The sequence below is a fragment of the Gekko japonicus genome, unplaced genomic scaffold (genome assembly GCF_001447785.1).
Source record: "Gekko japonicus isolate JY-2015 unplaced genomic scaffold, Gekko_japonicus_V1.1 scaffold787, whole genome shotgun sequence".
Taxonomy (NCBI): Eukaryota; Metazoa; Chordata; class Lepidosauria; order Squamata; family Gekkonidae; genus Gekko; species Gekko japonicus.
In genome coordinates, this window is record NW_015174866.1 from 609,365 (window position 1) to 635,386 (window position 26,022).

The following is a 26,022-nucleotide window of genomic DNA, read 5'->3' on the forward strand; positions in this document are numbered from 1 at the left end:
TATTGAATGCAAACACCAGCTTTAGTCTTGATGTTGGCAATTCAGACATCAAACCAAAGCACAGTTGAGGCAGCTTTAGTTATTGAGTGATTTATCACAAATCATGATTTACAATGAATTAGCACCAAAACCTGAAATTTTAGTCCGACCCTGCATGTTGGCACAAAGTTTGATCTCTTTAGCTCATGGTGAGTGATATAACTCTGCACAAAAGTGAAAGACACAGTCAGAAGAACTGCTATGTCCAGTGCCAGATATCAACAGTTTCCTCATTAGCAGTTCCACCATCCCTGTTGTAGCTGATCTCCAGATTTCCAAGCAATGTGTCTCCTAGTTGAAGACAATGCATATACGATGAGCATCCTTACACATCTGCATTGGTTTCCTGGTTCAGACATTATTAAAGATGATAATTATGATGCAACTGAAGACCCTTCTTTGTAATAAATACATTATTTAGTCTTTTCTACTGAGCCAAGATGTGTTTCTACTGAGCCAAATATGTTTTTAATAGAATAACATTTAACAACTACATTAAGGGTAATTCACATGGATAAAACCTACTATAAATTTTAGCATTACATGACTGGGAAGCCTTTAAAGGGTTTTTTTTGTTGAGGTACAGGTTTGGGGACTCTAAAATCAGGCACAAGTATCTTGAACTCAGGTTTTTCAGATCTAATTTCTCAAGCTTATTTATGATCTACATCCATGCATTTTGCCCATTTTGTGCAGTGAGCTACAACATTCATTCATTCATTCGAGTTTTAGACTGCCCTGCCCTGTGAACAGGGCTCAGCGTGGTGAACAACAATTTCAATAAAACATCTACAATCAAATTAAAAACAGTTAAGACCATAGATAATACACAATATAGTAGCAATAGCAGATGGCGCTTACACAGAGCAAACTGTATCTTTACCCCGTGGAGGGAAAGAAAGGAGAGCAGCCCAGGCTAGATGGGAAACCACTGTTGTCTTCAACTGTAGCCTAGCGAAACATCTCTGTCTTACAAGCCCCAGGAAATTGTACTAAGTCCTGCAGGGCATGGATGTCATTCGGCAGGGTGTTCCACTACATTGGCACCAGGGCTGAGAAAACCCTGGCTTTGGTTGAGGACAGCCAGATATCTTTCAGGCCAGGGATCACCAGCAGGTTCTTTCCTCCAGAGTAATGCTCTTTGGGGGGTATACTATGAGAGGCAGTCTCATAGATACATTTGTCCCAGATGGTTTAGGGCCCTGAAGGTTAGTACCAAAACGCTGAACCTGTTCTGGTATTCAACTTGGAGCCAGTGCAGCTGGCAAAGAACCGGTTGAATGTGTGTTGTCAATTGGGTTCCAGTAAGGTCCTGTGCCTCTACATTCTGGACCAGTTGTAGTTTCTGGGACAATCTCAAGGATAGCCCTTCATAGAATGAGTTACAGTAGTCAAGCCTGGAGGTGACCATTGGGTGGATTACTGTAGCTAGGTTTTCATTTATCCAAACATGGGTTTCATTCATCATTTCCCTATGAGGAAAGGCTGAGGGACTTGGGAATGTTTAGTCTTGAGAAGAGGAGGTTGAGGAGGGATATGATGGCTCTCTTTAAGTATCTGAAGGGCTGTCACTTAGAGGAGGGCACGGAGCTGTTCCTGTTGACAGCATAGGATAGGACTCACAATAATGGGTTGAAATTCAAAGCAGGAAGGTACCAGATGGATATTAGAATTTTTTTTACAGTAAGAGTTGTGCAACAGTGGAATCAGCTGCCTAGGGAGGTGGTGAGCTCCCCCTCACTGGCAGTCTTTAAGCAGCGTCTGGACAAACACTTGTCAGGGATGCTCTAGGCTAATCCTGCATTGAGCAGGGGGTTGATGGGCTGTATGGCCCCTTCCAACTCTGGGATTCTATGATTCTAAATGTCTAAGGATTTTCATTTGGAAAGGAGGACAAAGATAAGGCTTATGGTTTTGACACAATCACTGACCACACTGAATCCCAGACAAGTGCCAAAGGACTATTGCCTTTATATTTCCCACAATAGATTCCTATGTGGAAGGCAGACAGTAGTGATATGTACTTCCAGGGGGAAAGGAGGCAGGCCCTTGCCACTGCTATGATTTACTTTGAACACAGGGGTCTTTTCAGTGACTATTAAACTCATAAAAATCAGTCCTTGTGCACGCCTCACCACAGATAGAGAATAGGAAATCAATACTTCCTTCTTTGGAGGAAGGGAGGAAAAAGAGAGGTGCATGCCAAAATAGTGCTACAGTACATTTCTAGGTCTGCCACTCCAGAAACCACTGCACTGGCAAACTCCCTTGTAAAGAGATACCCTTGGTGCACCAAGGGTTTAGGCAAGCTTAGTAGATTTGTTCTCTACACGAAAGCTGCCCACCCCACAATAAAAACTTTTTTTCTTTTTAAAAGTTTTTATTTATTAAGAGATTTTAAGAGTTGCTTTAATATTTGATTGTTGCGTAACTCCTTGTTATAAAGTTTAGGGGCAGTTTGGTGTAGTGGCTAAGTGTGCTGACTCTAATCTGGGAGGACTGGATTTTGATTCCCCACTCCTCCACTTGCACCTGCTGGATGACCTTGGGCAAGCCATAGTTCTGGCACATCTTTTCTTGAAGAGGAGCAGTTTCTGTCAGAGCTCTCTCAGCCCCACCTACCGCACAGGGTGTCTGTTGTGGGGAGGAGAGGGGAAAGGAGTTTGTAAGCCACTCTGAGACTCCTTTGGGTAGTGAAGGGCAGGGTATAAATCCAATCTCTTCTTCTTCTTGTGCCGTCTTCCTAACAGTTTACATGGGTCATAGTCAAACACAGTGGTGGAAAGTGCCATCGAGTCACAGTAGACTTCTGGCAAACCCATATGGTTTTCAAGGAAAGAGAAGTTTAGAGGTACTTTGCCATTGCCTGTCTCTGTGCAGCAACCCCAAACTTCCTTGGTGGTCTCCTATCCAAATACTAACCAGGGCCAAACTTGCTCAGCTTCCAAAATCTGATGAGATCAATCTAGCCTGGGCCATCCAAGTCAGGGTATAATCAAACACAGCCTCAGAAATTGTTATCTGCCTGGTAGCCTTTGGATAACAAGATTAATCTTCAAACAAAATGGGCTGTTGCAAGTATTACTGCTAGCTCTATGTAAACCATGCTTTGCAAGTTGGGAACCTGCTTAGAAGACATACACTTCCTAGGGTTAGCCATGGTTAATAAAATCCCTCACAAATTATGCGGGGATTTTGCAAATCATAGCTTATAAACAACCCTACTTGTATTAATAATCAATGACAGAAAGAGGGTATGCACAGAGATTAGGGGTGGGGGGATAGAATGGGGATGTGTCCCTGAAACTGGTTGCTGTTTGGCATGGATCACTGTTCTCTCTGTACAGGCTACAAAAATGGACAACTGCAGCTGTGAAACACTTATTTTAGGCCTAAGAAAAGCCTCAACGCATAAAGAAGAGATGAAGCTAAAACTGCATACTAACCCTAACTATGAAACAGAAACAAAGCAAGTCTTCTTGAAATTCGCTGAGGCTGGAACTAGACTTTTTGAGTAAGACTCTGGAAACTGGTTGATCCTTTATAATAGCAATCTCTCTCCATGACAAACATTTGGAAGGGCTCTGAAACTTGAATTCCATTAACTGACTTTGAATATTCAGGATTCATCAGAACACGGTTCTCTGTTGTATTTTCAACACAAGAAATTCTTCTCAAACATGACAGTACTTTAGTATTTATTGAATTAGACTTATATTCTGCTCGATTCTATAAATGGTTTACAGTAGCTTTCTAGATGTGAACACTTCTGTCCCTGTAGGGCTCACAATCAAAAAAGTTTGAGAGAAACTCTGGCCAAATAAAATAAAAATTCCATAAAAATTAAACAGGCAAAACCAGTCCCAACAGGGATCAAAACAGCACTGCACTCTGCAAGAAGTGTCCTGCTAAATGGCTATTTGCTGCTGAAGAGGTGCTATGTAGCAGAATGGCCTGGATGGGACCAGAAATTAGACCCAGATGCAGTGGTGATGGTATCTCTGGAGCTCTACCAGACACGAAGCCAAAAGTTGTAATGTTACCAGAATTCCATGACATTCGTGGAATTCTACAATTACACTATTCTTAAATTTCTCTGTATTACACAAATAATATAAAATATTATTAGTCTAGAGTAACTCTAAAAAAGACTGCACTACAAATCTATGCATGCTTCTAAATTGGGTTGCCACCTCTGGTTTGGGAAATACCTAGAGATTTTGGGGGTGAAGCAGGGAGAGGGCAGAGTTTGCAGAGAGGAGGGACCTCAACAGGGTACAATGCCATAGAGTTCATCCTCCAAAACAGCCATTTTCTCCAGGGAAACTGATCTCCCTAGTCCAAGGATCAACTATAATACCATATCTCCAGGCCCAACCTGGAGATTGGCAACCTTACTTGTCTTTCCCATTGACCTCAGTGGGACTTACATCTAAGTAAAGATGCACAAGATTGGACAGCATATTCCCTTCAATACATTATAATTCCATTCAGGATCTACCATTGCAAATTTTGTAAAACATGTACTCCAGTTCCATTGGGGGGGCATTTTTCTTCTCAACCACTGTGTTATTTCAGAAAGATATTGTATCATGGCTAATGCTACCCATTTTTCACAGAGTAGGGGAATCAACTGACATCGCAGAGAGTGCTTGCTAAATACCCAAAGCCACAAACCATATATTGCTTAACAACCCATAAGATTCCTTTAGAATACAGCTTTGCAATGAAGATATTCCCATATTTAATAAAACTGACTATCAAAACAATGAACAAAGAAAATCAATGTGTCATTTCCTGACAAAACCTTCCAGAAATATTTCTGCAAGCTTCAAATATATAATCATCCATCGCAGTTTTAAAAAACTGAAATGTAATAGTAAAAATTCTGGATTTCAATTAAGTTGATTTCCAGAATTGCAGATTTCCCCACCAACAAAACAACTGCGGGTGTACTGCAAGGACAGTAAACTACTGCTTCAAACTATGTCTACTAAAAGGCTACATCTACAAGCTGTTTCTTAGAGATTAATTTCCATTTTCTAAGCCAAAAATTTATTCCGTACAATACATACTCATTTAAGCAAGAGCTTGCATTTAGCACTCTGAATCATGGTATTCAATGCTGATTCTTTGTTTTTATCTACATTCTGTCGACCAACAGGCATACACCTTTCTTATAAATCTGTAAGTTGATTTACTTAGGTTTCTCCATATTGTTCTAGAGATCCTCAATTATAAGGAAAAAGCAGTGAAAATATGACACACAAGTTGCTTACATTTGGAAATGCTTAAAATACAAGGAAGAGGTAAACATTTACAGATATTGTACAATGTGATCGCCAGGAATCTCCCCCCTTCAATGAACTCAAATGACTGATTTGTACCAGGTTTCACTACAAAAAGGTCTTGAAATACTGTCCCAAAGAATTATTTTCTCACATAAGTTGAAGACATTTACAATTATTTTGATATTGCCTTCAATGATAGAAGTGCCTATTAACTACAAAGTCTTGTAAACTGTCACTTGGATAAACCATGCTGAAGAACTAGGCCCCAAGTTTCACCATGGAAGAAAGGCATGCTATAAATGAAATAATAAAAAAACCCTCCTCAACTTGTATTGAATCACTCAGCTGCCTTTATAAACCTTCTCCCTCCAGTGCAGTACATACTGAAATATAAGGCTGCTGGAATTCTTGCAATGATTAAGAGAACTAATGTTGATTGGCAGCTAAGTGTCCATTTGCAAATCAATACAACTATGCTAGTGTGTAGTGGCTGCTACAAAGCATTTCAACCGCCATAAATGTATCTCATTCTTTAGAACAGAAGTGAAAGAGGAACATACTGTAGGGTATGCATAAAGGGGGAAAGAATAAAGTAAGGTGAGTTAATTGACAAGATCTAAGGGCGGTTCCAAAATCAGACGGCCAGGCAGCCAAAACAATAGACACACACAAGGATACTCCGGAAGCTAGACTGCCGGATCAGCGGAGTGTTATGAATAGGGGACGATGGGAGTTTCATGGCAGTCCTTACTGAGCCTCCTCGGTCTCACTTAGGGGGCAAGTGTAAGCTACTCTTCTGCTCTGTGCAAAGTCCAGGGACTACATGATCACGGCACCAGAGTGAAGAGCGAAACCTCGTCCTCTCACCTGGAGCGCAGAGGTACGGGGGGGGGGGGGGGGGGGGTTTTTAAAACACCCCCCAGAACTATCCCCCCCACCCCTCCCCTCCTTCGCGCTGCTGCTGCTGCTAATGCTGCGGGCCAGAGATCCAAACTCGGCGTCGCCAGCAGCGGCAGACAATGGCCCCTCCAGAGCCGAGGCGGCACCAGGACAACAAAGGGGCCGAACGGAGAGCGCGACAGTTGAGCGAGGCGCGCGCGCGCGGGGGGGGGGTTGTTCTTAAAGCAGCTGGGGGAGGGGATTATGGAGCCGTGAGTCGCTCCCCTCCCGGCACAGGGGGGCGGGCCGCTTTGGGCCGCCCGCCCGCCTGCCTCGCCTCGAGGCGGTATCAATGAAAAACAGCAGAAGGACCAAGAGCGCATGGGCCGCTTCAACGGCACCTTACTTGCCCATCAGCCTCCCCCGCAAGGGGAGACCTTCCCGCCCCAGAGGCCACTCGGCCCGTCCTGACCTGGCAGAGCTGCTGACAGTACTCAGTGGCCGCTTCTACGCCTGTCTCGTCGCTCTCCTTCAGCGCCCTCTCCAGCGATAATAGCCGCTCCTTCAGTTGCTGCATGTCCAGGAGGCCGCTCTCAGCTCCAAGACTGCTCCCGCTGTCCTGCTCGGCGTCCTCGTCCGCCATCTTCGCACCCCGCTCCGTCGCGTACGCAGCCCCCCTCCCCCCCACTATCCCTCGCTCAACGGCCAACCTCCCCCTTCCCGCACGGGTCACGTGATTACACAATGCCACGTTCCGGGGCGGGGTCACGTGCGGGATTAGGGAGGAGAGTTCGAAAAGGCAGTTCGGGCTTGTTCTCTTTTTTGTCCCCCCCCCCCCCCGGAGCCCCTCTTTTCCCCGGAGCGGGGGGACCCTCCCCCCAGTGCTGTCACGTGGATCAGACGGCGCACCCCCAGAGGCGCTGGCTGCCGCGTGACGTATGCTGAGGAATCACGGCGGCTGCGAAGCGTAGCGTACGCAAATCGTTGAAACCTTTCAGTTTCGTTGGTAGCAATTGTGCGAGTATTTTGGTAGTAGGAAGCGCGATTCGCAGCGCCCCGGTCGCGCTTTCGGTAGTAATAGACGAAAGAGCAATTGACAAAGCCGCTGCGCGCTTTCCGCTTTGCTTACATGCCCTAAGAGTTCCTTTATCACACGCGCGGCGTGTTTTGAGGGTTTGGTGTTTTTTTTATTTTATTATTTTATTTTATTTATTTGATTTTTATCCCGCCCTCCCGCCGAAGCGGCTCAGGGCGGCTTACAACAATAAGTGGGAGGTCAGTTTACAACAATAAGTGGGAGATCAGCTTTTTGGCGCTATCTGTGTGGATTCCTGGTATTTATTTATTACTTAGAAAATTTCTGTGTCCTTTCTTCAGGGGACCTGCGTCACCGACTGAGACAGGCCATTGGGCCCAACCAGCCCAGCATTTTTTGCAGCTGTTCAAGCCGTCAGTCTCTGAAGGTTCTTTCTAACCCGCTGCTGCTTCAGATACTGGAGAGTGAACCTGAGTGCCTTTTTCTGTGCAAGTCGTGCTGTAACGCTGACCTGTGGTGGGATGTACTAAAAAGAATGACATGAATGCCCATTGGGAAAAAAGAGATATGCCTGATATAATGCCACAGAATACAATAGGAGTGAAGAATTGACTTGCATGGGTTCCATTGAAAGACATTACAGTTTTGAGAAACTTTCCTTTTTGCATTGAAAGTCAGTCCCCATGGGGTCTGGGAGTGAAATCAGTGCTCTGGGCCTGGAATAATAGCCCCAAGAGTGGAGCGACAGTCTTAGGGTGTGGTGTTAAGTGTTCTGGCACTGGGATGACAGACCCCAGAGTGGAATAACAGCCCCTGGGAGTAGCGTGAGTCTTCTGGCTCCGGAATTACAGCCCTAGAGTGGAATGACAATCACAGGGTTTGGCATTAAGTGTTTTGGTACTGAAATGACAGTCACCAGATTTGAAGAATAGTCCCTTTGAGTAGAGAAACTATTCTGGGACTGGAATGACAGCCACCACAATGGAAGAGTGGTCCATGAGAGTAGAGAAATTATTTTGGGACGGGAATGATGGATCACAGAGTTGAAAGATGGTTCTTGAGATCAGAATCAGTGATCTGTGGCTGGAATGACAACCTGAAAGTGCAATGAAATACCCTATTTGAATTTGCCCCCATACTTGGAATAAAGAGTCAGACACAGAAGGTTGGATGAACTATGGTCACTTTATTAAATTAACAACTGAAATTAACGGCAAGGGCAAAATATGGAATGCGGCACGATCCAGGCCAAGGGTCAGTGTTAACCCTTCCCCAGTTTTAGGACATGGAGCCACCCACCTCCAGCTTGAGCCAACCTATGTGGCTCACTGCCAGCAGGCACAACGAAAGACATGCCCTGGAGATCCAGCCCCAAGTTGTAGAACTTAAGCGGCCAATCAGTCCATGCAATCCCAAAAGCAGTGTGCCATCTTTACCCCGGGTCGCCCAACCTAAAGGCTAATCCGGCCAAACTCCTATCGCCAACTGAAGTAATTAATTGGTGCTCCTGTTAGCCGCATATCGGTCATCAGCCCCAATCCTGCCACAGCCGAGGTCAAGCCTCAGCTTAGGGGCCCCCCGTTAGCCGCATATCGGTCACCAGCCGCAATCCTGCCACAGCCGAGGTCAAGCCTCAGCTTAGGCCGATGCCCCCACCGAGAGGCTTAATGCCTCACAAAGCCCTTGCCGTAGGTTCTCCAAGAAGATGTCATTGCCTTTCTCAGAGAGGTGTACCCCATCCTGCCTATAAAGCTCCATGCATTCCAGATGAATGCGTGGATGGGCCATAAAGAGGCCCAACTCAGCATCTAGAACTTTCTTACTATCCCTATTAGCCTTCTGGCGGGCCCAATCAATCCCCAATGGGCTCATGATGTCGTGCCAGACCCTCCGGGAAATCATGGCTGTCCATACTATACTAACATTGGGCCAACACGCCCGTATGACCTGCAAATCCTCAATATCCTGGAGAGTCAAGGCTTTACCCTTGACCAATCCCAGGTCATTACCTCCCAGGTGCACCACCAGCAAGTTGGGGGGAAGGCTTGTGGGCCCGTGAAACAACAAATGCAGAAGGCCCGCCCAGTGAAGGCCATGGTCCCCCCGCCATTCAATGGTGGCCCACTGACTGAGGCCCAGCTGAGATCCAAACGAAGTTCTCCGTGCCTGATGTGCCGCCCCAAAAACAAAACTGTGGCCACAGATGAGAACCTGCTTCCTCTCAGCGGCCCCAATACAACCTAAGAGGGAAACAACAGTTAGCCCAAAAAACACCTTAAGAGGAAACAAAGGGGTGCACATAAGACTTATAGGCAGCGGAGCTCCACCTACCCAACCACTGAATGTCAGGGGAAGAATAACCCATGGCCGCAGCAGTGGATTCCGCCCCAATCTGAAAGGAATGGGTGCCAAATTTCACCCCGACAAGCCCAACTTCGATAGGGCCCGTGTGGTCACTGCCCAAAATTGGTGCCTTGTTAGCAGACTGCCATCTTCATGGCGAAACAACCAGCCATCACCCCTCCCCTGAACTGCTAAGTAGCTGACAAGGACTGACACTGGGCATAGCTCAGGATCTGAACAGGGGCCCAAACTGAGCGTAGAGCCCCTTTGGTGCTGATCAGTCTTGGAGCACCGCACCTTGATGAAAGCCCGTCTGGAATTCATGGTAAGGTCCACCATAAGCAAGGCACGACTGGAAAAGTCACCCTTGGACTGCGCGACCAACTCGCTGACCCTGAGGGCCCCAAAGAAGGCCACCAGAGCCACTGCGTGAAAGAGACATGCCTCAAATTCTGAGGTACACACCTGGCCCCAAACCACTCTCAGGCCCTTGAGTATAGCTGGAGATATTGGCTGCCTGGTGTCCATCCGCCAGCCATCTTCCCTGGACCATCCCTCAAGCATTTTTCTAAGCCAAAAGTCATTGGTGTCCTCTCAGTACCGCAACGCCTTGCTGGCAAAGGCCAGGGCTGAAAGATGACCAAAGCACCTGGTACCCTACCTCTGCCCTAAACTCTTCAAATTGGCGTACTGCCTGCTCATAAGATTTTCTGGTACTGGGGGCTATGGCAAGGCCCTGATGGAACACACTGCAAGCCCCTTACCTTTCAAATCAATGCAGTAGTGGAGCAATTGCTCCACTGGAAAGGGCCAAAGCACCTGGTACCCTACCTCTGTCCTAAACTCTTCAAATTGGTGTACTGCCTGCTCATAAGATTTTCTGGTACTGGGGGCTATGGCAAGGCCTATCGCTCTGCAGGCCGCTGCCTTCCAAGCTGCCACAGTTCTGGGGGGATCCTTGCCAGATGAAGATCGGCTCCAGGGGCCAGCTGACAAAATCTCTTCATGTGTTTGCAAGAGAGAGTGTCAGCCACCCTGTTATCAACCCCTGGAACATGCCTGGCCAAGAACAAAATATTAAGTCTCAGACAACGCAGTGTGAAGGCTCTGACCAGGTCCATAATGCGTGGGGACCTGGATTATAAAGAGTTAATAACATGGACAACCGCTAAGATATCACACCAAAAATGAACTCTATGACTCCGGTCACACGGGCCGGAAAATGTGGTGGGGAAGCGTGGCTGTTTGCCCCGGAGCAAAATAACGCGCGGCTGCGCAATCAGACATCCCGTCGAGGTCCCGTCGAGGTCCTGTGGTTAGGGGGGAGGTGCCGATCACACGGGTTTAACCCCTTCCAGGGCTGCAGAGGAATGCAAACTGTGTCCTCCGGTCCCCTCCAGGAGGAGCTTCAGCCGGACCATCCTCCCGCCATGCCCCCCCGCACCTCCCCCTCTGCCGCCTGGTGCAGAGAGTTCATTTCGAGCAGGCTGAGCCAGGAGTGGGGGGGTACGGAAAAGAGGAGGGGGCTCTGCGCGTGCTCATGCGTGTCAGGGGAGGGCGAACAGGGAAGTCTCCGGATAAGCAACAGCCGAGAGAAGCGGTACAGTAGCCAGAAATCCCCCCCCAGGTCTCCTTAGAAGTAAGCCATGCACCGTGGGAGGGAGGGAGCGTCGTCGTGCCAAGCCGTGGCCATCCTAGGGTGGCCACCAATGCGCCCTCTAAACTACAGAGTCTTGCGAGCAAAAATCCGGTGAGCTCCTGGCATTAAAGTGGTGAGCGAGCCATTTGGCCGCTGCATCAATCAGTTTGCTCTGGAGCCACCTCCCTTCCTGAGCGGAGACAAAAAATGTGTGAACGGGAAACACGATCAGACGCCCGCCCTTGCCCCACAGTTTCCGGAAACTAGTACCTCAGAGGTACTAGCTTTTAAAGCCGCATCTTCGGCGAGAAGCCTCAGGTTCGCCACGGGAGCTCTACGCTTCCCAGATGTTGTGGTGTGATCGCGCCCAGAAAATCCGCCTATCTTCCATCTCTGTAGCGTGGCTAATGCTCCGTGTGACCGCAGCCTATGACCGCAAAGGCATCACCCCAAAGCCAGTCAGCCACCAGTATGGCGAAAAACTCCAGGAAAGTGAGGTCCTGGCTGAGACCGGCCTCGACCCAATCAGGGGGCCAATCTTCCACACACCAGTGTCCGCGGAAAAATACCCCCAAACCCAGAGAACCTGCTGTGTCAGAATGCACTTGCAGCTCAGCCTGAAGCCGCAGGTCCATCCTCCAGAAAGACACCCCGTTAAAGTCACCTAAAAACTCGTGCCAGACCTGCATGTTGGCTCGCATGCAGGAAGTGCCACGAGTCCTATGGTGCAGGAGGTGAAGGCCGGTCGTGGCATCGCAAAGCCGACGCAGAAATGCCCAGCCCAGGGCCACCACCTTACAAGCAAAATTACGGTGACCCACTAACTTCTGAAGCTCCAACAGCGATACCCTCTGCTTGGACATAAACCTGGAAACCCGGCTAAGCAAATCTCGTACTTTGCTTTCTGGCAGGCGGGACAGCTGAGCTACTGTATCAGGTTCTACCCCCAGAAAAGTCAATCACGAGACTGCCCCCTCCGGTTTTTCATGTGCAAGCGGCTCCTCAATTCAGTGGTAAGTCCAATGAAACTGTTGAGCAGTGACCTGCATTGCCCCGACCCCGCAGGTCCCCCAAAAGGAAATCGTCAAAGTAATGAGATACCTCTATAAAACCAGACCTCTCTCTGACAGCTCATTCTAAAAAGGAGCTAAGGCACTCAAAGGCCGCACACGGCACCTAGCAGCTCAAAATCCTGTGAGTGTACAGGGAGGAGGCGAAATGCAGACTTGATGTTGCATTTGGCCAACTCTGCGCCTGGGCCATAGCGCCGTACAATCCACACTGCCTGGTCAAATGTCATGTACTGCACAGAGCAGAAGTCATCTGGGATCCCATCGTTGACTGAGCCTCCCCCTAGGAAATGAAAGATGATGAATGAGCCGAAATTCCCCAGACACCTTCTTGGGCACCACTCCAAGAGGAGAAACCCGGAGATTGGGCACAGGGGGAGTAGGAAAAGGACCCAAGACCCTGCCTTCCACCCTTTCCTTCTCAATTTTTTCTTTAACAACAGCTTCCAAACCCCGGACAGAAGAAAGATTGCTGGCCATAAAGGGGCCCCGCGGACCCACATAAGGTATACAAAAGCCAAACTTAAAACCCTCTAACAGATATGTGGCGTCCTCCCTAATGGGGTAACTAACCAACCATGCCTCAAAAACCTTCAGGTTTATGGGGCTGGGACCCTTTACCAGGAGCTTGGTTGCCTCCCCCCCCTGCCTCTTTTGCCCTCGCCTCGGCTGGGCTTTGGAGCAGTTGCCAAAGGAGTGCGGTCTGCCACAGAGGGGGCAGTCATGCCTGTATTGGCATGCTTTCCTGCTACAAACCCCTTGGGAGCCAAACTCCCAGCACAGCAAGCAGGGTTGAACCACTTGACCTTGTGGGAACTGACTGTGCACACTGCACCAAGTGACCACTATGCAACCTTTCCCCAGTCACCGGCCATGCCGGGGACATAATCTGAATCCACAAGAAAGGGTGAATCTGGTCCCAAGGGAGGGAGGGATAGTGTGCTGCCCGCATGCAGAACTCTTCATCATATTTCATCCAGGCAGGGCCAACAAACCCGGTGTACCCTATATAGATTATGTCCATGTATTGAAGCAAGGACGCAGCCCAGTAAGGTTGCATGCAAGCTATAACACCCACATATATGAAAAACCCGGCTAACCAATTGGCCCATGTCCTGTCCACCGTCCTCCTTTTCAGTTTCTCCTTTTCCCTCTCACCAAGGTCCGCCTTGTCCTTCTTTTCCAATTCACATTAAAGGAGGGTGACAACATAAAAAAACTCACCTTTCAAAAAATTTTCACGTGTGGCCAGCAGGAGGTGGTCCCCTAATGGTAAGGCCATGTCGCCCGAAGGCAAGTCCTTAGGTGGCACTTGGTTTAAAGCCATGCCCAAAGGGGCCTGTGAACCCCAAGCCCCCCACAGGGCCAATTGACCTGCAGGGCCTGGTCCCATACATCTGCCCCACTGTGGTAGCGGTGGGAATGGCCCTGACACCCATGCCCACGGCGGAGGAGTGGAGACATTCACGGAAGAATCGCCTGCCTGGTTACCCTCCAGGGGCCAAACCGGGCCTGGATGTGGTGAACTCACAGACTCACTGGCTGCATCCTGAGCCCTCGTTGAGTTCGAAGCTCCCTCAGATGCAGAATGCTGACAAGCCATCCCCAAGCCTGAAGGCACCACATTGGGTCCTTTGCCACCCCAGAGCTGGATATCTTGGCTACTTGACCTTCAATAAGAGATAAACAGGTCAGTACAGAAGCCTGGAACTGCGCATTGGAAGCAGACCTTGTCTGCTTTCTGGTCCCATCATCTTGGCCAGCAGGCACCGAAGGCAGGTGTTCCACAGCCAAAAGCCTATCTAGGATGGCCTGCTGGACTACATCCCCTCATCATCATCAGAAGACTGAGGGAGCGGGGCTGCCCGCTTGCGGGGGGGCTTAGGGGCAGGCTGCTTGCCCTTGGCCCCACTCCCTCCCTTTTTGGGACCCATGGTTCAAGGCCAAATTATTCCTTCCCACAGAAAAGAAGAGGAGATTGTACGTACACCCTACCCTTCCCTTGGAGCCTCAGAGTGGCTTACAAATACCCCTCCCAAGGTCATCCAGCAGTTGCGAGTGGAAAGTGGAGAATCAAACCTAGTTCTCCCAGATTGGAGAACACGCTCTGAACCACTACACAAAACAATAGGAGAGGCAGGAAGGAAGGCCGGAAAAGAAAAACCAGCCACTGAAAAGTGAAACTGGCTGTAAAGCACCGCTACAGCCACCCAACCAGCCTGTCCATGAATGGAAAGTGAAACTCCCTCAGAGAAAAACCCACCACTAGCAGCTGGAAAGCGAAACCGCTCCACTGCCTTACCACCTGGGATTGAAAGTGGAAGAAAGAGGGCCCACTGGTCGCTCCAACCCAAACTAAACGGGGGGGAGAGGGGATTGCAATCAACCAAGCCTGGCAGATTAATCCCCTGTCCTATCTATTGCTCACAACTGGAGGAGGAGGGTTCCCAAAGCATGCCGCCAGGCTCAGGCCTCTCTCTTCGAAAGCCAGCCCGCGCTGCCCAGGACCTGCTACCCAATCAGCAGGCCCCTGGGCCCACCGAGCCCCGCCCCGCCGAGAACAGCCGGGGGATCCGCAGGCCTGCAGAGCAGCCCACCAGCCCACAGAACCCAGCCCCGCTGAGCACAGGTCCCGACCGCCACCCAAGGGACCAGCAGCGGCAGCAGAGCACTCCGCCAGCCTAAAAAAAGCCCCAGGCTGCAGGCTGCCCCGCCAGGCTCAATTCTGCCTGATTCTGCTGCTTCGGGCTGCTCAGCCCTGCCGCTGACTCCGGCAGGCACAGCACTGAAGCCGCACACAGCACTGAGCCGCCGATGTCCCCACCGCAGAGAGCCCCGCAGTCCCCGCCGTCCTCCATGTCACTCCCAGAGACCTCTCCGCCGGCCAGGTAGGCCTTGCTACAGAGCTTGGGGGAAGGAGCAAAGGAGCTCCTGCCCAGCCAAGCTCTCTGCAAGAACTGGCTAATCGAGAGCGGAGCCTGGCCCCAGCGCACGTGTCGATCCTTCCTCCTTCAATGGAGGCAAAGGCAGCCCCCAGCAGTACAGCTGGGCCGTCTGCCAGTAGGGCCGGATAATGTTTGTGGATGTTATGCAATCACCCCCCCCCCCCTTTCGGCTCCACCAAATTAGTTATCCTGCTTGTCCACTGTTGTGTTTTCTTCTAGGGTAATTGAGTTTCTATCAGCCACGTCATTCTGCACTATTGTTACATATCAGTTTTGCCATATTCCTCCTCATTTTTCTACCTTAAAGCCCCACTGTGTCCAGGTGTGCTTCCTTTTTATTCTCTATGTTTCCCATTGTGTATCACACCATACCTCAGCTCCCTGGCCATTTCTACCTACAGTGTTGACCACTGGCTCACAGTACCCTCCCTCCATACTCTAAGTGATGTGTACTTTCATATGTGAAGGTTTTAATATAGAAATCTCCTTACAGTGTGTGAGGCTATTTGCCCATCTTAATAAGTACTCTTCTTCTGGCTTTGTAGTATTCCAGGCACAGGTGAACACTTCTGTGCTTCTTTCCTTCTTTTCGATACTTGTGATCTCCTCCTTTTGACACACATTTTTACCCACAATTCACTCTGGCAATTATAAGAAGGATCCATACACATTCAGTATTAACTGATGAACAAAACTGGTTCCAACTGAAATACGCTGGTAGTTTCATGGTAGCTGATGGTTGGCAAGCTGCAATGTACCGTCTTCTGCAGCTGTAACAGAATGCCATGAAGTATTCTTTTTTTATATACAATAAATTTTATTGAGTTTATGAAGGATTACAGTTATATTTAAATCTGTCAGTTGAGAGTGTACAGACATAGTTAAAAACAATGAAAACATAACAATGGTATTAGGAACTTTTCAAAATAAGTTTTTCTTTTTATATATGTGTTTTAAGAAATAAAATATATAAACAATTTAATAAAACCTTTTATCATAGGGTGATTGAGATCTACTTGAATTAGAACATTGAGTGTTTATCTCTAATTTGAATGTTATTGTGTCTCTTACCACAATTGTAGAGCATCAATCTCCCTAGGGGTGTCATTATACTGCTTTAGATATTCTAAGATTGGTAACCAAGTAGTGATAAAAGAGGAGGGAGCAGGAATTCTGTCAAAGCGTGCAAGGTTACCCGAGAGTTTCGCCATAATATATAAATCCCACAACTTTTTGTGCCACTGTGAAAGTGTGGGTGTCATTGTCGTTTTCCAGTGGAAGGCAATGACCGACTTTGCTGCAAAGAGCAGTATGGAGACCCGTTCCACCACTGAAGGAGCAGAGCCATAAGCTACCCAACTGTTCAAAAACAAATGTTCTGGTGTAGGCAAAATATCTATGTTGTGAAAAGATTTTATTTGTTTCAGTACCATTTCCCAGAAAGGCATTATGTTGGGGCATGTTACCCAACAGTGCAAGTAGGTGCCTCTGTTACCGCATTTCTTCCAGCATTTTGGGTCGTATGCATGAGTTATGTGGGCCAGTTTATTAGGAGTGAGGTACCAGTGTGTAATTATCTTAAACGTTTGAAGTTTCATCGAGATAATCTTAGTTTTAAAAGGTAGAGAGGACCAGATACTGTGCCATGTGTCTTCTGATAACTGAGTATTGCAATCTCTGTGCCATAGGTTGGATATTTGGAAGTATTGGAACCATGGTATGTCATGTTTTATTTTAACTTCCAAGTCAGTTTTAGAAAGAAGACCGTGTTTATGTGTAGGATCTTGTAATGTAGTGATGTTAGCCTCTTTCCATTTGTCAAAATCTGGGTTTCTTGATGATGTTTTTAAAGGCTTCCTCCGCTGCCAGTCACACCTCATTCTTTGAACTGTTCCAGAGTTAACTGTCCCACTTTGGTATTTTGTAAGCCTTTCGTTGTCATTTCCTCTGCTGGGGTTTCTTTGTTTTCCCCTACCATCGCCATTTTCGTTTCTTTTGCTCCACTCCTTTTTGCAGCCGCAAATTGTTTCCAGAGTTGGAGATATTCTTAAAGGGTCATTCCTTGAAGGTCTTCAACAGATAAAAGAGGACACAAACGGACAAACGCCTTTACCTTTGTTGCAAATCAAACTTGAAAAACAAAGTCTAAAAAGAGAGGTCGCAGCTAATGCAAGGCATGGAACCATGCCTGCTCCCCCTCTTGCTCCTGCATTGGGATGGAACGATCTCTCCCCTGCTAACTGCTGTTGCGGGGGGGACCGCACAAGTCTCCTGCACCTGGCCTCCCTTCGAGAGATCCAGGAGGAGCTCAACACAACACAAAGTTGTGGGGGTCTCCAAATGAAGCAAGAAAGGCGGGGGAACTCGGGAGCAGCCCGAGAATCACCCTGGACGCCATGCCATTTTTCCGGCAAGATCTATACAAAATCAGTTCTGAAGAATCAGCAATAAGATAGGCTTTGCTCCTGCCTATTAAGGGAGGTTGAGACTACAGAGCACATGTTTTTAATATGCCCGTATTATAAGGTGGCACATAATAAGTTCCTCACCCCTTTGATTGAAGAAATTCTGGGCCTTTCTGAAAAAGGTAGACTCGAGTTTCTTCTATCTGATAGAAATCCCAAGATCGCCTACCAAGTAGCCAATTTCTGTATGGCAGTACTCAGATTACGGAAATTCTATGATAGTTAGGTAATTATGGCAGCTAGACATTAGATTAAATTTTAATTTGCTCTTAATGTTTTATTGATGTGTTTTAAAATTTTGGAATACTGTAAAGGTGTACCTTTTTTGTATGACTGGTCTAAGGACTGTAACAATTAACTGAACTGAATCAGAAATAAAGCGATAAAATGTAAGGGGCACATGCAGTGCAACAGGAGTGGCGAAGAGGTACTGCCCTCCAACTGAGAGGCTATTTCTGGTTCTCCATTCTGTAATTTTTGTTGCCATTTTTTCTATATTGCATAGATTAATTTGGTTTATTTTGCTGCTTATACAATAAACCCCCCTTTTGTTTAACAGTCTTTTCCCCCTCATTCTTCAAGTGTTGATCTGAATCTAGATATACATAGGCTAAGATCTCAAGCATATAGGTGCTCAAAAATACATATTATTCCATTCGGATGGTACAGTATGGCCCTGAGACATATACCAACTAGGGTAACAGACCCAACATTGAAATTGAAATTCATTTGGCATGTAGTTGTCCACTCGCACAACTTAGAATGATCTTCCTGGCCTTATTTATAATCGAGCTTGGTATCATCTGCAAACTTAGCTACTATAATGCTCAGCCCCAATTCGAGATCATTTATGAACAAATTAAACAGCACCATTCCCATTACCAATCCTTGCAGGACCCTTCTACTCACTTCCCTCCACTGTGGGAACTGTTAATTTATTCCTACTGCTGCTTCCCGCCATTTAGCCAAGTTATACATCAATATATGTACTCCTAATTCAGGACAGAAGGCCTTCTTTGGACATGTAACTGAACTCCTAGAACACTGGAGGGAGGGGAAAAAAATTATAGTGGGGGGGGGGGGCTTAAATAAAAAAAAAGGGGGGGGCTTAAATAGTATTTTTAATTCTAAACTTGATTAAATTTATGAAGGAGTCCATAGCAAATTAGTACCCCAAAACCTACTGTGGCGAGGTGAGCAGCCTGTGTTATCCAGCTGGAAGCAGGGGACTCCCCAATGGCCTGGACAGAAGCAGAAATATCCATTCTGGATGGGATTGGCTGCTGGTGGTGAAAAGGTGGAACCAACTCTACCCGCTGCAGACTTTAAAAACTGACCAATTAGATGGCTGGGGGTGGGGGGCGAACAGCCATAGAGTGCAGTGGTGGCTGGGAAGAAGCGACCTGAGAGAGGTGGAGGTGCAGATGGGGGGAAAGGAGTGTGGTTTATCTGGGAGCAGCTAGTGAAGAGATGCTCAGGGAGCTCCCAGGCAGCTCCAGAGTACACTGGACCTTGCAGCAATCTGGGTAGAGGTGAGCATGGGGCACTGTCTCCAAGAGAGCTCAGCAGTCAATCTCTGGATGTGGAGCCCAGGGAGGTGGCTCCCAAACAGGTGCCCGGGGAGGCGTGAGGAGACCATGCCCAGTCCACATGGCAGGGAGCAGTTGGAAGGAGCACTTGCAGGAACTGAGAGCCTGTGTGAAGATAGCCTGAATAGCCTAATAACTGCCAGGAGACTGATGGGACTTCAGAATATAAGTGGCCAGGGTGGCTGTGGAACTGTAAGGGGATCATGTGGCTGTGGTAAAATGGGTGTATGTGTAGGATTTAGGTGTTGTAAGGCAAAGTGTGGACATTGTAAAAGCTTGTTACTTGGTAGCTGTCCTATACTAGTGACAATTATCAAAAGGGGTTAATGAGGAACTAGGGAGGGTTTCTCCTAAGTGTATTACTAGAAATCCTGGTGCGGGGCTGCTGAGATGTGACACCTAAAACACAGAGATCTAACGGATCATCTTTAGACGTAGCTATCCACATAAAAAAGATTATACTTTTTTCTCCCATGTATAGACTTTATCTGCTCCTCCTACAACCTATAGCAAGAGCTGAGGGATATTTAAATTGATCCAGTGCTGCTTGCTGACCATGCATTCGTGATGGCTACTCTAAACACAATAGACTTAAGGACAATATGTTGTTGCAGGCTTAAAGACAGTTTGGAGGATTAATACCTTTCTATTGAAAAACTTTGAAATAATACAAAAAGTTAAGAGGTAATTTTTAAACATTTATGATATTGGTGAAATAAATCTATAATGGCCTGGAAAGCTTTTAAAGTGTTTGTAGGAAGACAGTGGAATTTGCAACAATGCTATTATAACAAATGCAGACTTTTAGTCAAATAATACAAGAGAACAGAATGGGAGATAGGACATAAAGTTTACTGCTGATCAAGTTAAACGTTGCATGATGCCCATGATACCCCCAAAATGCTATAAATGATAGACAAGGTAATAAACCTGGGAAGCTGTTGACCTGTCTACTTGCAAACAAAATTAGAACAAGTTTTTCCCCATATTAAGAATGAATCAGGAACTAGCTTAGATACTTTTCTACTTCATACAAAGTTGACTCTGACAAACAAGATAGCAAAAACTTTTAAGTTCAGATTTCTAAACATTCAAAAGATCATTATTCTGCTGTGGAGGAACTAATTTCAATAGAAATCAAACCAGTTTCAATAGAAGAAATCAAGAAAGCAATAGAAAGCTTAGTGGCAGGGAAATCATCTGGTATAGAAGAAGGTTGATTTATACCCTGTCCTTCACTCAGAGTCTCAGAGCAGTTTACAATCTCCTTCCCTTCCTCTCCCCGCAACAGACACCCTGTGAGGTAGGTGGGGCTGAGAGAGTTCTGAGAGAACTGCTCTTGAGAGAACAGTTCTAAGAGAACTGTGACTGACCCAAGGTCACCCAGCTGGCTGCATGTGGAGGAGTGGGGAATCAAACCTGTTTCTCCAGTTTAGAGTCTGCAGCTCTTAACCACGATACCCACACTGGCTCTCCAGATGCAGTATGCAAACCTCTTTGCATTATGGAACATTGTAGAATGGAGAAACTTTAATGCATATGAATGTAGATGGAAAATCAGGTATTATTAGAAATGAGAGAAGAGTAAAAGATGATGTTAAATAGCAACGTATTTAATATGGCTGCTATCAGTTCTTATTGTTATTACTAGTTTAGCCCTTTCCAGTTTTTGTTTCAAATACTGTAATGTCTCAGATTACAGATACAGAAAAGAAAAGACAGTCATGCTATTGTCTCTTAAATCCCTAATGAAGTCATTGTAGTCATTTGTTGTTGTTTTACAACAGCTACAGTTACAGAAAATGGCTGTGAATGTAGATGAAAATGCAAGGGGAAAAACCCTGATCATAAACATCACTGATCCCTGTACCTACCATCTGACCTTTCCTTAATATTACAATGCAAAAAGTGATATGTTTAAAAGTCAAGGAAGAGATAACATCCATATGATGGAATTACATCAAGCAATAGTGAACCAATGAGCAGAAATTACACTTGATCCTTCGGCTTAGCTCTAGGTGGAAGGTCGACTAATTTTGCTGGTATAAAAGAAAAGCACAGAGTTTATTTCTTCCCAGAACTGAGAGAGACAAGGTACAGCTAAGTTTCAAAATCTTTATCAACTGACCTCAATTGGAAAAAAAGAAGGGTAATATTAATGGTTAAAGTTGAATAGAAGTGTGTGTTTGTCTTCTTTGCTGCTGAATCAGTGTTGAAGAACAAAATACTAGTATTCACCTGCTAGATGTTGAAGTTGCTGGCTGCAGATAGTTTTGTGAGAGTCTGTCTCCCAAGTACCTTTAACTTTAAACTTTTTAACTTTTTGCATGCTTTTGTCTTAGATTCTTGAAAATGGATGCATAATTTGAAGTGCAATATTTAAATTGATAGGTTTGCTTTTTAATGCAAATTGTGTGTTTATGTCTGCTGTTGTGGGAATGTAATACATTTATCATTTGAGGTGAAAAGAAGCCTGCAGTCAAGGATAAGCTAGTATGTGTGGAAACCACATGCCACGTCACTCCTTTGAAACCATATGTGGCAATGGGTTCCAGGTAAGCCTGGGTGTGTAGTTTTCCACCATACTCTTTGGCTTGGATCCCTTGTGTGAACAGAAGTTACTTCTTCTCTGGAAAGGGATTTCAAGAGACCGGAGGGCCTCTTGATGCTCAAGAGTGGCTGTTTGGAGTGCAAAAGGCTGCCTTGAGGAGGGCAGGTGAGAAACCTCTGTTGCAGGAGCACCAGTCTTCCTATAGTTCTTTATATCCAGAACATGGTTCTTTGGATCACAGTGCATATGTTTTGGATCAGAACTTGAGCAAAGCTGGTGTTAACTAATTACTCTTGGTTGGATCTACCATAACAGAGCTTATGAGAGCATGAAGACACTTCCATTGCAGAGGAAGGGGCAATTTTTGCCCATTTACTTTTTTGGCGTTGACCCCCTTCACCACCCACTCTCTTCATGCGGGTCCCCAAAGCCTATGACCAGAATTGGGGGGGGGGATGCTCAGTAAGCTGGTTTGGGAGAGGGAAGACAAGAAAATCCTATTCCACATGCTATACTCCTCTTTTGGTACTTTGAATCCAATGTTCTGTATCTTTTGATGTTTAGTGGCCACTTCACACATTACATTTTTAGTTGTATACCTAAACATGTAAAGCATGAATGCAATGAAGACAAGTGTCATAGTGATACATCAGTGACGAAGCCAAGATTGACTGCAGTTCCCTGTCAAGTGAAACCTCATTGTCAATCCCAGGTGTACGGGGATAAAGTGCCATATAATATGTGAAATGGTCCTTAGAGCATTTAGGTAAGGCAGTGACACATATAATGTTCTTTAATTAAAATTACTCAATGGTGTAGTGGTTAAGAGCACGGACTCTAATCTGGGAGAACCGGGTTTGATTCCCCACTCCTTCACGTGCAGCTGCTGGTGTGACCTTGGGTCAGTCATAAGTTCTTTCAGAGCTGTTCTTTCAAGGGTAGTTCTTGAGAGAGCTCTCTCAGCTCCACCTACTTCACAGGGTGTCTGTTGTGGGGTTAGGGTTAGCTACTCTGAGACTCCTTCGGGTAGTGAAGGGTGGGGTATAAGTCCAACCTCTTCCTCTTCCTCCATGTTTTGTAAAATATGTGTAAAACTAAAATGTAAATGGCTGTTCCCTTAATAACTATAATTCCTGATAACTTCTGTGAAAATTGAATTCATTAATAAAACTCTACTAGATAACAACATGACTGGGTATGAAAAGGAAAGAAAGAAAGCTTCTCCTTTTCAATGCTGTTTTTAGCAAACTTTGCATATATATGACTGCAGATGCTCATCTCAGTTATAAATAAAAAAGTAAACTCTTTATACAATGCCTACACTGTATTAGTTTGGCACTTAGATAAGCTTCAATTGTTAAAGAGATAGTGGGTACATGCTTGAATAGCAAGTATATTCAGTGTGTTGTTTCCCCTAAGAAATGTGCATACACTGTGTATGCAAGGTACAGGGAATCCTTGCTGGCTATGTGTCTTTATGACATGAAGGTACAGTGAAAGAGTAGCTCTCATATGTTACAGGAGTGTGTGTAGGGTAAATAGACTACAGGTACATGATATGTACTTATAAAGTTTTTTGATTACCGGTATGTACTTGCTAATTTTTATAATGTGAGATGACCCTTGGTGACATTGATTTCATACTGATTTTATTTATTCTTTTTGTTTTAGAACTGTTCTGACTGGTGTAGGCAAAAGCTGGGTTGAATGGAAGCCACCTGCACAAGGGGAATGGTTATCACTAATCCCCTCTTCCTGCAGCAGACTTCCTATTCCCCCATACACTAGGATCAGCATTTCAGTTGGCATTTGAGGCTGCAGCAAAAATAGGAGAGGTGTGAAAGTTGTGCTTCCACATGAGGAAATCATTCCACTTGAGGAAATTGTACCTGTAACGATTTTTAAAAGATTTTTTAAATCTGGCGTTTTCCTACTGTGGTGTGTGATTCCTGTACCCCTCTGGCCTATTCTGCCCTATAGCTAAATTCCCCAAACAACAAGGCAGGCCATTGATGGTAACGTGTGTAAACTGGCCCAGTTTCTTATCAGATCTCAGACGCTAAGCAGGGTCGACCCTGGTTAGTACTTGGATGGCATTGGGCGAGCACCAAGGAAGTCCAGGGTTGTTACACAGATGCAGGCAATGGCAGACTGTCTCTGTTTCCCTCTTGCCTTGAAAACTCTATGGGGGTCCCCATAAGTCTGCTGCAATTAGACAGCACTTGCCACCACCAAACAAGTGTTAGAAAACCTGTGTGCCAGTCAGTATTGGCTTCAGCTCTTTGTTGGAGTGTGTATATATAGTAACAACAAACCTGGGTTTGTTGCTTTATAACATGTAATACAACCCTTAATATCAGTTGCTCATTCACTGATTTGCAGTGCACCATAAAATATTAAGTGGAAAACTTGGATAGTATTACATGTTTCTGGTGAAATCACTAGACTTTCTGCATATCTGAAGACAGTGGCTTCAGTCTCACATTGGCCACAGATAAATTAAAGCCATTCATTAGGTCAGGCAGGCAGACTGGAATTCCACTAGCCATAACAATCCATTGTTAATAATAATAATAGAAACGAGAGAACACAGGATGGTCAGCTTTGGACAGACTTTATCTCGTATAAGTTTGTGTTAGCATCTACAAAAAAGAAAAGACACCAGAGTTATCTTCTATCCGTACCAAGAGCCACTTAGCAGCTTAAAACAAGATAGAAAGCCAGGATAGAACTGTTTTAAACAAATATTGCAATTTCCAAATGGCATCCAGAACCGCAATTAATATCACATAGAATCCAAATATATCCAATTGCAACAGTGATCCCAGGTTATTTGCTTCTGCTGAAATCTAGTGGGCACATGCAAAATAAACCTGCTTAGAAATGGAGTAAAAAGGTCTTTGATTCTCCCCCCCCCCTTTCCTTTCCCCATTTTTACAGGAAGGTCATGGATTACTATGGAAAGCACGCAGCTATCACTTTAGCCATATTGTCTGTATTTTTGAACATCCTTCATGCATTACCAGATGGAGAGCTCATCAGACAGGGTGAGATACCTTTAATACTTGAAATAACAGAAAACAAATGATGATCAGAATAATTTAAAAGTACTAATTAAATCTGCTCTGTGTGTAGCATTATTTTTTAAATGAAATTCCTTATGTACCAAGTTATGACACCAGAATAGAAGGCTATGCAATGATTCATTTTTAACAGAATTTATAAAAACCTCTCTTTTTAAAAGTTGCTGGTATGTACAGCTATCTCTTTCAGGTAAGCTGTTTTCAGGGCTTAGCTAGATTGGACTGTTGCATTTAAAACCTTGCCAAAGGGGGCTAGAGCTGTAATGCTGAGCACACTTATGTAAGAGTAAGGTCTAGTGAACTACTAGTGCGATCCTATACAGAATTACTGGTGTAACTTTGCATAGGATTGTATTGTAGGATTGCACCTTGCCAGAAGCAGAGCTGCCCAGCTGAGCTCTGAGAAGGAGCAGGAGATAGAGCTGCTAGAGGGGTGAGTGGTTTTTATTAACTTTCAGCTGAGGTGATTTAGCTGAGAGGGTACTGTGTTTGGGAGTGTGTGGGTGAGTTGTTGCAGAGTCCTGGCTGCTTGAGATAGGGTGTGAAAGGGCCATTGTTTGACTATGATTGAGTGCCTGGGTGAATTCAAATAGCTGCTAGCCACACCCTCTGCTGGGGGAAGCTTCTATTTAAGGCAGCACCTTGCCAGAGGCATGAGCCTCTGGCTCGAGCCAAAGGGTGAGAGCCAAATGGCTCTGTAAGAAGCCCAGGAAGAGCCAGAAAGCCAGGGCCCTAGTCTCCTTGGGTTCCCAGTAAGTTAAGTAGACTTCTACAAGGAGAACCACATAAATACAAAGAGTTTTAAAAGAGGGATTATATATAATTATTATTTTAAAAGCAATTATGAAGCCAGGATGCCAGTAGGGGGTTGGGGGCTATCCAGTGTTTTGCACGGAGTGTCACATGTATGACTATCTGCCCACTGGACAAAAGTCTTGGGTGTGTGCCTGGTGCAAGAAGCTCCTGGTTCTCAGGGAACGAGTTTGCTCCCTTGAGGCCAAGTTGGCAGACCTGGAGAAGCAGAGACAGTCAGTTAGGCACACGGAGAAGACACTCGGGGACTTGTTAAATATGTCCCACTCTGAATATGGC

General features: G+C 45.9%; 2 protein-coding genes across 2 annotated transcripts in view; one reads left to right on the forward strand and one right to left on the reverse strand.

Moving 5' to 3' along the window:
- ZNF292 (zinc finger protein 292) overlaps positions 1 to 6,865 on the reverse strand; it is a 64,193-nt gene extending 57,328 nt beyond the window's left edge. Inside the window, exon 1 of the mRNA XM_015424747.1 lies at positions 6,682 to 6,865. Coding sequence (XP_015280233.1) covers positions 6,682 to 6,852 — 171 coding nt within the window. The 5' untranslated portion in view covers positions 6,853 to 6,865. The remainder of the gene's footprint in view (positions 1 to 6,681) is intronic.
- The window catches only part of CGA (glycoprotein hormones, alpha polypeptide), a 29,773-nt gene continuing 9,814 nt past the window's right edge, over positions 6,064 to 26,022 (forward strand). The window contains exons 1-2 of the mRNA XM_015424754.1: positions 6,064 to 6,210; positions 24,788 to 24,894. Coding sequence (XP_015280240.1) covers positions 24,795 to 24,894 — 100 coding nt within the window. The 5' untranslated portion in view covers positions 6,064 to 6,210; positions 24,788 to 24,794. The remainder of the gene's footprint in view (positions 6,211 to 24,787; positions 24,895 to 26,022) is intronic.